The 13,892-nt window shown below is 51.2% G+C and overlaps 1 protein-coding gene and 1 long non-coding RNA gene across 4 annotated transcripts in view; one reads left to right on the top strand and one right to left on the bottom strand.

The window, feature by feature from the left end:
• Positions 1-4,744: 4,744 nt before the first annotated feature.
• Positions 4,745-9,440, bottom strand: TMEM59L (transmembrane protein 59 like). Of its 2 annotated transcripts, none has more exons than XM_069067049.1 (8): positions 9,164-9,440; positions 8,847-8,952; positions 8,375-8,514; positions 7,423-7,575; positions 7,046-7,121; positions 6,660-6,756; positions 5,939-6,056; positions 4,745-5,606 (listed from the first exon to the last, which is right to left on the bottom strand). In XM_069067049.1, exons 1-8 carry the CDS (start codon positions 9,326-9,328, stop codon positions 5,457-5,459), a joined length of 1,005 nt encoding a protein of 334 aa, XP_068923150.1. In that variant the 5' UTR covers positions 9,329-9,440; the 3' UTR covers positions 4,745-5,456. The 2 variants fall into 2 exon arrangements, with proteins under 2 accessions (XP_068923150.1, XP_068923088.1); XM_069066987.1 differs by having other exon boundaries at positions 7,046-7,127; positions 9,164-9,438.
• Positions 9,441-10,361: 921 nt separating this feature from the next.
• The window catches only part of LOC138145249 (uncharacterized), a 3,682-nt gene continuing 151 nt past the window's right edge, over positions 10,362-13,892 (top strand). The window contains exons 1-2 of one of the 2 annotated variants that reach the window (XR_011164165.1): positions 10,362-10,748; positions 12,968-13,859. This is a non-coding gene — a long non-coding RNA (uncharacterized lncRNA). Of the gene's footprint in view, positions 10,749-12,962; positions 13,860-13,892 lie in introns of both variants that reach the window. The other variant, XR_011164180.1, reaches the window with a different exon arrangement.

Genomic DNA, 13,892 nt, shown 5'->3' with positions numbered 1-13,892 from the left:
AAGAAAGAAAGAAAGAAAGAAAGAAAGAAAGAAAGAAAGAAAGAAAGAAAGAAAGAAAGAAAGGAAGGAAGGAAGGAAGGAAGGGAGAGGAGGGAGGGAAAGAGAGAAAGGAGGGAGGGAAAGAGAGAAGGAAGGAAGGAAGGAAGGAAGGAAGGAAGGAAGGAAGGAAGGAAGGAAGGAAGGAAGGAAGGAAGGAAGGAAGGAAAGGAGAAAGAGAAACTCAGAAAACTTAAGTGAATAGCCCATAGTCACAAAGTTTGCTTTGGAGGCATGACTTGAACCCAGGTTTTCCTGACCCAGGTCATGCACTCTATCTACTACCATGCTGAACCTAGTAAGGTCTATAGGAGAGCCAGACACACAGACAGACACAGAGACAGAGGCTCCCTCCTCCCCAAGAACACCGGCCCCATCAGTTGGCTAGCCTTGCAGATGTCTCTAGGAGCAGGTGGAGGGGCCCCTTTCTCTGGAAAAGGCAAACTGTCTGGGAACCAGATGGCTGACCCCAGGCTGTCCTCCGCTCACAGAGATACCTGGGGCTTGGTCTCTGGGGGATGCCCAGGTTCTAGGGACTGACCGAGGCTATAAACCTTTCCTTCCCTTCCCTTCCACTTCCTCCCTCCTCAGGGAGGCTTGCAGAGCCAAACCACAGTGACAATGACCTTCATGTTTTTCTGGAGGAGTGTGTCTAGGTCTGGGGGTGGGGGTGGGAGTGGAGAGCAGGTTGTGGATATTCTAGAACCAGAGAAGGCCAGAGTTTAAGAGGCAGCATGGTTCAGTGGAAGGAGCCTTTGTTTTGTAGTCAGAGGAGTCAGGAGCCCTCAATTCAAATCCTGACTCTATCCCTCTGTGTGATACCTCAGTATCCTCATCTGTCAAATGAGGAAGACGGACCAAATGATCTCTTAGGTTCATTTCAACTCTAAATCTACAATCCTTTGAGGATACTTAAGCTATATCTGAACAGAAAAAGAGTAACCTATCCCCTAGTGTCCCTGACAAATAGCTTTTGTTGTTCAGTCCTCTCTGACTCTTTGTGACCCCATTTGGAATTTTCTAGGCAAAGATACTAAAGTAGTTTGCCATTTCCTTCTGCAGCTCATTTTACATATGAGAAAACTCAGGCAAACAGGGTGAAGTGACTTGCCCAGGGTCACACAGCTAATAAGTGTCTGAGGCCAGATTTGAACTTGGAAAGATGAGTCTCACTGACTCCAGGTCCAGCCTCTATGCGCTATGGCACCTCCTCGCTGCCTAGCTGTGTCTGGCCCAAACTGAGGACCATAAGACTATCCCCTCCTTCATCCTGGACATCAGACTCCTTTTCCCACAACCTAAGATGTGAAAGGACAGAGATGTGAAAAGAAAGATGGAGAAGTTCAAGTCAAAGAAGGCTGGTCAAGTGGACCAAGGGGCACTCCATTCTTGTACCCCCAGGGAAAACACATGGCTTTCTTGCCCTCTTTGAAATAACAGTGGGACCCTATTGACTTTCTTTGTATAAAGCCACATGCTCCAAGATGGTCTTACAACTAGAAAAAGAAACATGAGATGCTCAAGTTTTGAGACATCTCCACTCCAGATCTTCATACGACTACTTGCGCCCAACCTGCAGGACAGCCTTCTGAGCTGTTGGTCGGATCAGCCGCAGATGGACACACTTTATCTTGACCCCAGCATAGTGATGTCATTTTGCTCCTCTTCAAGAACAAAGGACTATAACCAACCAACCAACAACTGGAACATATAAGGATACAGTTAATGGGGAAAGAGATGAGAAAAGAGCCCCGGGCTGGGAGCCAGGACACTTGGGTTCTAGTACGATTCCACCAGAGACCTGCTATTACATCTTGAGTGGCATCTGTCCTAGCCTGTACCCAGTTCTGCTTTCATAAAATGAAAGCCCTCTTCCAGCTTGTACATGCTATTATCATGCCTCATTCATTCACCAAAGATCAGCCATATGAGGAGCTGGGAAGACACTGTCCAAAGTCTAAAAGGGTCTTCATCCATGTGCTCATGAGTCTTATAATCTAGTCAGTAGAAAAGACCAAAACACAGGTCCAACAGAGATTATTTTATGTTTCTATATTCTAAGTTCCTTCTAGCTCTGACATTCTATGTTCTAAGGTCCCTTCCCAGCCTAGATATTTCATGTTCTACAAATCCCAATGATGCACATTCTATGTTCTAAGAACCTTATCAACTATGACATTCTATGGTCAAAGTTCCCTTCTAACTGTGACATTTTATATTCGAGGTTATTACTCTAAGTTCCAAGGCTCTCCTGTTCTAGTATCCTGTGTTCAGAATTGAGACAGAAGCATTAGTACCTTTAGCTACAAGTATTTGCCAAAGAAGATGAATGAAGGTCTGAAAGAATAAATGTCCACCCTGCTGGTTAGTGAGATCAACCCTCCTTCCATCTTAGGGCTGAGGTTCAGCACTGTTGGGGACAGGGTGGGGGTGGGAAGGAGGAGGGAGGCATTGTGATCCTGGGCTCCAAGGCCCAGTTTCCCAGAGGCGGCTGCTGCCTTAGTGTCTGAGTGTGTGACTCACCCCCTGGCCTGTGCCTCTCTCCCCCCTTTCTCTGGCTGCAGGCACAGGCCAGATGGTAAGGACTGGTGGGGGTTGGGGGAGACCTTGGACTTCCTTCTGGGCTGAGCTCCTGATAGGGACCAGTTCACACGTGGAAGAGGTGAGGTCTCCTAAGCCAATAACAGACCAGCATACATGGGCACTCAGTATCCTGGGTTCATCCCTAGCCCAGAAGACCTTGGAGATGAGGAAGAAATTTGGTCCACCAGAGTGCAGGACCATAGGCCAGTATGGGAGCCTATGGAGATCACGCAAATACCCAAGCATGTTCCCTCTCTAAACAATTATACATGTCCCAATGCATGTATATAAAATACATATATATATACATATATGTGTGTCCAGGAGTACATTTGTGCAAAATATATTATTCTTCTAATATAATATATTATTTTAACATATTACAATGATATCCTATTATAATTTAATATATTGTTTTAGTATATTATTCTTCTCAAATACATAGACACACATATGATGGCATAATAGAGCACTGGACCTGGGGTCAGGAAGACCTGAGTTCAAATTTGGCCTCAGACATTTAACAACTTTGTGACTCTGGACAAGTCACTTAGCCACTGTCTGCCTCAGTTTCCCCCTGTGTAAAATAAGGCTAATAATATCGCCTACCTCCCAGAATTGTTGGGAGGATCAAATGAGATCATATTTGTAAATTGCTTTGCAAATCTTAAGGCATCATACCATTATAGAATGCTGTGATCATTCTTCATCGTTATGCCTGATTCATGTGGGTGTGTAGATACACATTACGTATGTGTTGTGTTTGTGTATTTTGTACTGTGACTCCATATATATTCATACACATGCATGTGTTCCTTTGTGCATGTGTGTTTACATACCTATAGGCACAGGGCCTATGCACACTCGTGTGTACATGTATGTATGTGCAATTTATTATATGTGTGCCCGTGCCTTGGAGAGCCTACACATATGTTTTATAGATATGTTTGTACAGTTGTGCATACATAAATCTTCTTAGAAAGAACCTATGAGATCCTCTAGCCCAACTTTCTTCTTTTACATATTAAGCAAGTGGGATCTGGAGAGGGACAGTCATTAGCCCAGGGAGACTCCAAGAGCAAATAGCAATGCCAGGATTAGAACCCAGGGGGGTCTCAATTCCCATGCTAGAGCTCTCAGGTACAATAGAATCTAGCCTTTCTGTTCTCTGACAGAGATTTACTCAGTTTCTCCCTTTCCTGGGATCCTGGGGAAGGGTTTCTGCCCCTTGCATGGTGGACTGTGCCCAAGGAACCCAAAGGAGGGAATGACCTGCTCTCCCTTAGGCCCTTCTGCCCCTGCCTTTGGGACCTCATCTCTGCTGGTCTGCCTTGGAATCAAGCCTTCCTGTTACCATGACAACTCCCACATCATGCAGACACACTGGGCATTCCCAGTCCATGGCCACAACACCCACCACCCACCATTGCATAGCCTTTGCAGGAGCCGGGGGAGGGACAAATAGACTTTCCCAGAAATATTGCAGGCAGCCGCCTGAAGTGGGGATGGGGAGGGGGGGAGGGAGGAAGAAGGGGAGCTACCTCTGCTTGTCATTCCCCACCCCTCCCTATCCCTCAACCAATAACAGCTGAGTCACTCAAGTTTCAGTCTCCCCTCCATGGTTAGAAGGCATCAGAAGTGGTCATCCAGGAAGATTGAAGTTCATCCAACAGATGGTTAAGAATTTTATCAAAACTTCTGGAATCTTATTAGCTGTGTGACCTTGGGCAAGTCACTTAACCCCAATCGCCCTACCTTCCCCCTCCAAAAAGCAAAACAAAAAAAAAAGACTGCCTCCCATCTATCTGTATATCTCTCCTGTGTGTCATTGTTTGTAAGCTGTCTTCTCAATTAGATTGGGAGCTCCTTGAGGGGAGGAACTGTGCTTTTGGCCTTCCCTGTATCCTCAGTGCCTCCCCCAGGCCTGGTACACAGTACTCACTTAAATGCTTGTTGGCATCTCCCTCCCCCTCCCCAAGACTATGCCATGGGGGCTGAGTGAGTATTGAGGGCTCCATGCCTGAAGAGTCAATGACAAGGGGTTATTCCTGTACCTCTGAGGCCTCATGGCCTAGGCCGGCTGACACATACACAAATACAGAGACCACAAATTCTCCACTCAAAATGTCAGTTATAAAGATTTTATTCACTCCCTATTATTCCTCTGCCTCCACCCACTGCCAGCCTCAAGCTGCCTGGTGTCACTGAATGGTGGAGACTGGGAGATGGGGTGGAGGGAGTTCCCAAGAACTTGTCCCCTCTACCAACTAAGCCTAGCCCAAGAGAACTGAGGAAAATGAGTCAGAAGGGGCCGAGGATCACAAGTTAGAAAATAAGAATAAATTAATCTAGGGTGGAGGGAAAGGAGAATGGGAAGAGAAATCAGCTTCAACTGAGTCTAGATGCCCTTTGGGTGAGCAGCTAGAGGTGGGAAGGGGAGGAAGGGTGGGCCAAAACTCACATGCTGAGCTACACTGGGCTCGGAGTAATGTAGGATTAGTAAAAGGGGAAAGGGGAAGAGGGAAGGAGAAGGAAGCCAAGACCCTTTTCCAGCCCTATCCCAACTCAGATCAAATTACCCCCCCCCCCGTTAATACCCACACATCCCTGGACAACAAGCACTGGAAAAGAGGGGGACTATTTGGGGATTATTCCTTGGGGGACAGTAGGGAAACTTTTCCAGGCCTAGAGGGACTGGGCAGAAGAGCTGGAGGGGAGCTGTCCTAGCAGACCAGAGGGGAGGGAGCCCCAGATCTCTCGTTCTCCCCTCATCACTGAGGTTTCTATGTGTTGAGGTTTGTAGAAAGGACTACTCCAACTTTAGGGTGTTCTGGGATTTACAGAGCTGTACGGTCCATCTCCACCTTTAGGGGCAAAGAACCAGCTTCCCGGGGCTCCACAGCTACAGCTACCAGGGGGGCAGGAGCCGGAGCCAAGGGCCACTCCAGGTCATCCAGGTAATTCTTGTCCCCAGAGATGCTCAGTGGCTGTGGGGAGAGAGAAAGGAAGAGAACAGAATCCCCAGTGTGGGGAGAAGATCAAGTTGCTTCAGGAGGTGATGAGCTCCCCATCCTTAGAAGTGTTCAAGCAGAGCAGAGATGCCCACCTGTCAAGGATTCATGCACTGGGGAGGGGGCTTGACTCAATTTCCTCAGAGGGAACTTCCAAATCTGGAATCCTATGGTTTGAAGGCAAGGGGAGAAGAGGAGAGACCCAGGTTGTGGGAAAGGGATAGGAGAAAAATCCTGGGTATGAGAAAGGCCATGATTGAGATCATTGGGAGGGGAGAAGAGGAGTAACAGGAAGCACACCCACATACCTGGTTCCGGATGTGCTGGTCTGGTGCAGTCACGAGACTAGCACAGCTGAGCCACAGCATGACAAGCACCGAAAAGAGAAGGCAGGAGGCCAGAATCCACTTGGGCAGTCCAGAGCGCCTATACCCCAACCCCCAAAGATGGCATAGGGTCAGACAAGGCTGTGAGCACGGGGAAGGGTAAGAAGCAAGCTGAGGGTCTGGGATGACTCTGTCCCCTTGGTGGGCTGGGGGGCCCAAGGGTGAATCCTTTAAGGTATTCTATAAACTTGGGGAAGAGATAACAGCATTAATCATGGAAGTGGAGCTGAAATAAGTCAGTGTCCAATTAATCATGGGGCTGGGGCAAAGATAGGTCAGGGACTAGGTCTAAGGGGAGGGGAAGAGAGGGGCAAAATAATAACTCACTTTCACCCCAACTCTGAGTGACAAGAATAGCCCCATTTTACAGATAAGACACTTGAGGATCAGAGAGGTTAAATTATTTGTCCAAAGTTAAAGAGGCAGTAAATGGCAGAGACAAGATTTGAACCCAGGATTCTTGGCTTTCTTTCAGTTACAAGGGTGCTGTTTCATACAGAGAAACGCAGCTAGACAAGATTTAGTCCAGGAATCACTGGGCCAGAGAATCCTAAATGCAGAGCTCTAATCAACCCCCTCGTTTTACAGGTGAGGAAACTGAGGCCCAGGAAGAAGTGCCTCTCCACTAAAAAGCTGTACCCACTTGGACATGCAGCCCAGGAAGTTGTGTTCTGGCTGGGAGCCGGTGGAAGTCTCCTGGGTCATTTTGCCTTTAGTCTTCACTTTTTTCTCTTTAGTACCTAAGAAGGCAGAAGGACATTTGGAACACATTTCCCTGTCCTATGCTTAATCACACTGTAGGGTGACAGGGTTCCAGGACCCAAAGCTACTGGGCCCTGAGACTCTGGGTGATGAGGCTGGAGATTCTGGGAAGTGGGGCCTGGGATCCTGGATAATAAATGGTTGAGAGGTAAACAAGTGATTGTCTGGACAACAGCTGGACCACATGGCTTCTGCTTCCCTTGCTCTAGGAGAGGTGGAGAGAGAAACCCTGAGAATGCCCAGGGACAGTTGCTCCCTATTTCTCACCTGAATGAAGATCCACTGGGGAGGTCATCTTGGCATGGTTTGGAGTTGCTTCTGGCATGGGTGCTTCCATCTCAGGCTGTGACTAGGCAGAAGGGAGAAGACAGGCCAGGAGTGCCCATCAGAGGGCCACAGTGGGCCTGGGGCTCTGAATATACCCTCCCATGAACCAGCTGAACACATACCTAGGCTCAGTGTCCTAAGGGTAAGGACACTCTCCCTCATCTCTCCCCACCCTAAAACCACAGGACCTGAGTCAGGAAGGACATTAAAGAGCATCTAACCTAGAAACCCCCTCCTATGTCATCCATATTATCTGTCCAGTCCTTGGATACTTCTCATGATGGGAAGTTCACCACCTACCTTCCCTCCACTCTCACCTGGAAAACTACCATCTTTCCATTGTCTGCCTGTAAGTAATAGGTCCAAGTGGAGGAAATGAAGCTTTGGGCTGAGCTGATCAACTTATTACACAGATTGGATAAGACATCCATCACTGAAATGGTGTCAGGTGGAGGCACTGGTCTCTGTCTCTGGATAGTGAGGGGAAGGGACAGGAGAGAGGAGGAAAAAGAGACACAAGTCACCAGATCATCATGGTAGCAATCATGCATCCACTTAAATAAGACAAGCTTTCTAGAGCAGAGAAAATCTGAGGTAGAGAAAAGGGAGAAAATATTTTTCAGTGGGTAGGTATGGGGGCCAGTAAGGAGCCCGGCTAGGCTGGAACACTGGATAATACAAGGGAGCTGGGAGGAAATAAAGGAGAGAGGAAGGTTGTAGCAAACTACCAAACTGGGGACCATAAATTTCATGAAGTTCAAAGGGAGCCACAGAGAGTATTTGAGCAGGATAGGGATGTTATCAAAGCTGGGCTTGGTAAAAATGATTGTAGCAGCCTTTTCAGAAGGGTTGGAGGCAGAGAGGCCGATTAAAAGCCTGTTACAATAGTGCAGGCCAGAGATGTAACAGTCTAGACTAAGGGAGGAATCATGGAAGGATACATGGGGGAATAAAGGGGAGAAATGCTGGAAAAAAAAAAAAAAAGGCCAGACTCTGAAATTTAAGGGAAGGTGGGAGTCAGATGGTGTAAGCATTAATAAAAGCTAGAAGAGACATTATTTCTCTACAATGTCAGAGAGACCTACTAGCTTCAACCCCCTCATTTTGCTTATGGGGAAACTGAGGACTAGGGTAGGAAGTGGCTTGTCCAAGTCATTTATGAGCAGAATCTGGACTTAAAACCAGGTCTTCCAACCGCTTCTCTGGGCCCCCATCTCCTGTACCCTGCAGCAGAAATGAAGCAAATTTCCCAGGGACCTGGCTTCACACCTCATAGGGCTCAGGTGGAGGTGAAGGTGAAGGTGAAGGTAGAGGTGGAAATGAAGGTCTCAGCGATTCAGGAATCTGCCTCAAGCATCCTTCAGCGCATGCCAGCTGTTCTGGAGCCCGGTCATAGGCCTGCATACAGGCTTCGGGAGTGAATGGTGGAGGATTCTCAATGTCTGGCCAGTGTGCATGCTCCCAGTCTAAGAGAGGTCCAGGCTGCCTCCCCAGTCTGGGACTCAGAAGATTTAGAGCTGAAAGGAAACTCGGAGATCGTCTATTCTAAACCCCTCTTTTGTTTCCAGAATTGAGGCCTCGAGAAAGGAAATGAATGGTCCGAGGTCACACAGGTAGCAAACATCAGCCCATCCCACAGGTAGTGGCCTCCCTCCATCCCTACTCCCCACTGTGGTCTGACCAGAAGGGCTCCATTCCTTACTTCTCTGCTCCGGGTATCCCACCCCCCACTCCTCATCACCTGCTCTGCACTCGGCCAGAGTGACGTTGGCCTCGGTGCTGCCCGTCACAAAGCGGCAGATGGCGAAGAGGCGGCAGCCCCGGGCACAGGCGTTCCGCAGCTCCTCCTTTGGGCAAAAAGAAGGGTGAAAGGGGCGCCTAGGCCCACCGTGGCCACAGGGGCCCGGATGGGCCCCAGGGAAGCGCTACTCCCCCAGCTCCGCCCCGACTCGGGGCTTGACCTCCCTTCGCAAACACACAGCCGGTGGAAAATGGGACGAGCTCTAGCTCCGGCCGGCCAGCCGGCCCCCTGCCCTTACCCAGATCCGCGCCTCTCACCTGCACCGCCGCCCCCGCGCGAGGAATCCAGAGCCTGCACTGCAGCTGGCACGAGCTGGTGGGGCCCAGCTGCTGTGCAAACGGGTCCCCACCGGCGGCCGTGGCAAGCGGCAGCAGCCCGGGGTACAGCAGCAGGAGTAGCATCGGGACCTCAGCGCCGGCCATGACGAGCGCGGGGATTGGGGGTCCGGGGGGCGCGTGGGGTCTGACCAGAGACAGAACCAGCAGCTCAGTGAGGGGCGCGCGGGGGGCTGGGGTGTGACGTCATCGTCCCTGAGCAAGGGAGCTTGGGAGACAGTGGGGAGGGGGGGGGGGGGGGGGGGGGGGGAGAGATGGAGACCAGGAACCAAGAGGCAAAGAATTTGGAGAAATCGAGGAGGCTAAAAAGGAGCTAGGAGACCCTCTTGGGCCAGGGCATGCCATTTATCCTCCCTTGGGTCCACCCGTCCCTGCCGAACTCCTCCACTTGAAGCCGGGGCTTTTCATCTCTGCCTCTAGAAGAGCTGTGAGACTCTAGGACAAAAGGGAAGAGACCAGGGCCCGAGGGCGTCACTGGGTTCTTCCTCGGACCCTTGAGTCAGATGGATGGGTGGGATAATATGACAAATTAAGAGCCGGGAGAGAGAGAAGCGAGGGGACAGGGACATTGGGCCCAAACGAATTCTTCCTCCTCTATCACCACCATACCCGACAGGAGTATTTGTACCTCGTAATTTGTCCTGATCTGGCCCTAGATGCTAGGAAGCTTACGGTCTTCCCCATCTCTAGCACTAAGGAGCCCTTCCCAAAGGGAGCTCCCTTCACTCTCTTTGCTTCTTGGGTGGCGAGAGACCTGGCCCTCCCTCCCTCGGGAAAGGGAAGCCCCCGGATGGCGTACGGCCTGCCCTGGGAGCCCCAGAACTGGACAAGGTGGTCCCAGTTCTGTGCAGAACTGGGCATAGGCCTTCCAGACCTTTTCAGGACTGGCCCCAGGCGCCTAAGAGGCTCAACCGCCCGCCACGTGCGCAGGTGCGGCCCCTTGATCTCCCGGCCAAGACTTTTGACTCTAGACTCAGAGGGAGATGCCCCAGGTCAGAGACTGCCAAAGGTGCCACCGGCTGGAGGGAAAAAAGAGGAGAAGGCGGAGAGGAAAGGGGCAGACTCCGGGCGGGAGCCCGGGTGTACTACCCCCTCCCCCACCCCAGCTCCCGCCTTTCATCTCCCCCCGCCCAGTCCCCAGATGGCTTAATCAGCCGCGGCTGTGTCGGGCGCAGCTGGAATGTAACCTGCAAGCCCGCACATCTGGCTTTGGTCTCCTGTCTAGCCCCAAAGCGGCGGGGAGCGGGAGTCAGGAGCTGCATGGCTCGCGGCCTCCCCCTGCTCTTCTCATTGTCAATTCGGGGACCGTGGAGCAACTAAGAACCCTTCCAAGAACCCCTTCCCAGTTCCTGTGATTGGAGTCGAGTGTCTGGAGAAGGTATTGAAGAAGCGTTCCCTTGTTTCCTGCCTCAGTTTCCCTGGTTTACAGACTGACCTAATGTGGATCGAAAAGTGGGTGGGGAGCTGCAAAAGGAAAGGACCCTAAATTCCGTGGTCCTGGGCTCAGGTGAGCTCTCCCTTCCCCCCAGGCAGCCGCAGCAGCTGCCTCCCCTCTGGCCAGCAACCGCTTCCCTTTCCCAATTCACTGCTCCCCACCTCCCCCCCACCCCGGAGAGCTAGTCCAGGTGAGGGGGGCAGGGGAGCGCTGCGCGGCCCCGGGGTCGGATTTCAGGAAATCCGCCGACATTCCTCAGGGGCTTAAGAGGGAAAGTTTCTTCTGCGCCTCCCCTCCCCCCCCCACTTCCTACCCCCAGGGGCGCCTCGCCCGTTTCTGAGCTGAACCAGGGTTGGGGGCCACTAGGTCCTTAGGGAGTGGGAAGACCCTATCAACTTCTGGGCAAAGACCGTCCCCGACGACTCTGAAATTCCAGAACCAAGGCTGCTTTTGGGTCCCTGGCCACTGGGCTCTTTCCAGGGCAGTATCCTCGGAGTCGTGCTTCCAGAGGAAGATCTGTGGACAAAGTTGCACGTGTCCAGGCGTCTCCCTGGGGCCGCGTCAGGGCGACAATCAAGCCATCCGAGAAAAACCCGAGTGTCTCCTACCCTCCCCTTCCCCCACGGCCCCAGCCTAAAGTTGATGTCACCCTTTGGGAGGGTAGGCTCCAGGATCTGGACAAGCCACTCTTTGTCCAGCGCCCGGGTCTTGTCCTCCCTCACCCTCTCTCCTCCAGGCCAGAGTGCTGACACCCCAGGGGCAGGGAGTGGAGGCCCAGGCCCTTGCACCACCTCGGCGCCACTCACCCAGCCCTCGGGCAGCCAATTTAAGGAGTGAAAGGGAATGGAGAGGTTAGAGAGGAGCTGCAATCACCCCAGGACCCAAGCGGGCGGGGGGAGGGGATGGGGGGGAAGGGCCGAGAGCAGAGACAGCCCGAAATAGTCACTTCGACCTCAATTGCCCACCTCGAGCTCCTCTTCTCTCCAGGACCCCCGACGGGTTTGGAGGGAGGGGGCGGCGGGGGGGGGGGCGCGGAATTCAACCTCTACCCCCTGAGTAGGGCCTCCAGCAACTTTGCGCCTCCCAAACGCACGTAGTCCCCAACTCTCCCCCCTTCTCCAACCCCATCCCCAGCCTCGCCCTTCTCCGACCTCCTGCTTGCACCCGCCTCCAGGCCCCCTAGCTGGCTCTCTCAATCAGCAAGAACCGCTGAAGAACCTAAATCGGGCCAGAACCAGATCTGAGTCCTAATCCCATAATAGGAAGAAACTCCACCCGGGAGAGCTCAAAGCCCCGTGCGATGTATCTGCGGGATCCCACAGACGATTTAAAGGCTTCAGGGGCCTGGCCGGACTTTCCCAAAGAAGCCAAAGCTGGTACCCTGCGGGCCCTCCCTTAGCCAGCCCAGTAACTCTAGGCCTCCGCTGGCACAGATACACGAGAAACCCAGAGACCTTTTGGTCTAACCACCTAATTTACACAGACATGGGGCAGGGGGTCATTCAGGCAAGCCTGACAAGACCCAGGCCTAGGCTCTTTCCCCTCCTGGCTCAGCTGAACCTTCGGTTTGCGCTACTAGGAGAGAAATCTAAGAACCCGAGACGAGGGGTCTAGGTGTCCTGGCTACTTCCAGAAATCGCGCCGGATCCTGGCCCCTCGGACCACGGTCTGGAGCCAGATAAGACCTCTCTTGTGAGATGGGCTGGCGAGAAATGGGCAGTGGCTCTGGGTAGGAGGAGGGGGCGGCGAATTCCTCCTCACTGGGGCTCAGGCTTTGAGGACTTGGGTCAATATTTGAGGAATGTCTCCTACTCCCAGGGTTCAGTGAGGAGGGAGGGGTTAAACAACAGGCTCCAGAGATCGAAAATTCAACCTACCCCTCCAGTCCCAGACTAGTTTGAAATCCGGGGCAAGAATAGGAAACCCCGGAGCACAGAGAAAAGTCATAGTTGCGGCAGGTCCGGACAAGTCGGATTTTGGTGAAGGAAAGTATCAAGACCCACTGTACTGGGGGAGGATATTGACCATAAGTAAAGATCAATTGCCTTACTCAAATGAGTCTAAGTCAGGGGGCGAGGATTGTTGTTCTATAGGTTCAGAACCGACTTTTCCTGACCCCATTTGGGGTTTTCTTGGCAAAGATACAGAAATGGTTTGCCATTTCCTTCTCCAGCTCATTTTACAGATGAGGAAATTGAGGCAAACAGGGTTAAGCGACTTGCCTAGGGTAACACAACTAGTAAGCATCTGAGGAGAATTTTAATTCATATCTATCTTGGTTCCAAGTTCAGCCCTCTATCTACTGAGCTCACCAGGAAGATGACAAGCATTTTCGGAAACCTCGTTGGTATTTAGCTGGCAGACCCTGGAACCAAGTAACCTGAGAGACAGAAGGATCCCAGAGTACCTACAATCTCTGCTGGAGGGGCAGAAGTGTGGCACAGCAGGACCGGAGGTGAAAGGGAGGTGGGAAGAGACAGGAGAAGCTCTTGTTGCCTGGATTGATCTGGGAAAACTAGAGGCTGCTTGGAGATAGAAGAAAAACTGAGTTTGCAGAGAGAGGACCTCCAAGTTTGACTCTACCTTGGCCAAGTCACCAACCTCTCTAAGCCTCAGTTTCTCCATCAGTCAATGAGCATTTATTAAGCACCTACTTCGTCAAGCATTAGAATGGCAACTGGAGATACAAAGAAAGAAATGAAACTAACCATTCTTGCCCCCAAGAAGCCATATATATAAAATGAGGGAATTAGTCCTAGGTGACCCCTAAGGTATCTGCCAATTCTATTATTCTATAAATCCTGAAGTTTATGAACACACAATCAGTCCAGCCTCTTAACACCCACATTGTATTTGATTAATAAAAGTATACATTGTAGGTGATTAATAAATGATGTTGAATGGAATGTTCCTTAAAACATTTGCTTTTCAACAGAGTTGGGAGGACCTTAAACATATAGACTATTGAACCCAGGTAGGCTGTTAGAACTTGGAACATCAGACCTGGAAGAGTCCTCTGAACAAAATGTCAAAATTGGAAGGGGCCTTAAAATAACAGAAGATTATGGCTTTAGAACATTGAATGGCAGAGCTGCAAAGGACTTTATAACACAGACTGTCAGAGCTGGGAGGGCCCTTAGAACCCAGAAAGTTAGAGCTGGGAGGGCCCTTAGAACCCAGAAGGTCAGAGCTGGGAGGGCCCTTAGAACCCAGAAG

Source organism: Petaurus breviceps, unplaced genomic scaffold (assembly GCF_028583685.1).
Source record: "Petaurus breviceps papuanus isolate PSGF00001 unplaced genomic scaffold, PetGlider_PUasm1.0 108, whole genome shotgun sequence".
Taxonomy (NCBI): domain Eukaryota; kingdom Metazoa; phylum Chordata; class Mammalia; order Diprotodontia; family Petauridae; genus Petaurus; species Petaurus breviceps.
This window is presented reverse-complemented; position numbering and strand designations above follow the sequence as displayed.

Coding starts and splice junctions, on each gene's coding strand:
- TMEM59L (XM_069066987.1), bottom strand. CDS start 9,328: ATGGCCGGCGCTGAGGTCCCGATGCTACTCCTGCTGCTGTACCCCGGG. Junction 6,757..7,045: donor CCCAGTGGATCTTCATTCAG/GTGAGAAATAGG, acceptor CTGCCTTCTTAG/GTACTAAAGAGAAAAAAGTG. Junction 6,057..6,659: donor TTCCTGGGCTGCATGTCCAA/GTGGGTACAGCT, acceptor GTTGGGGTATAG/GCGCTCTGGACTGCCCAAGT.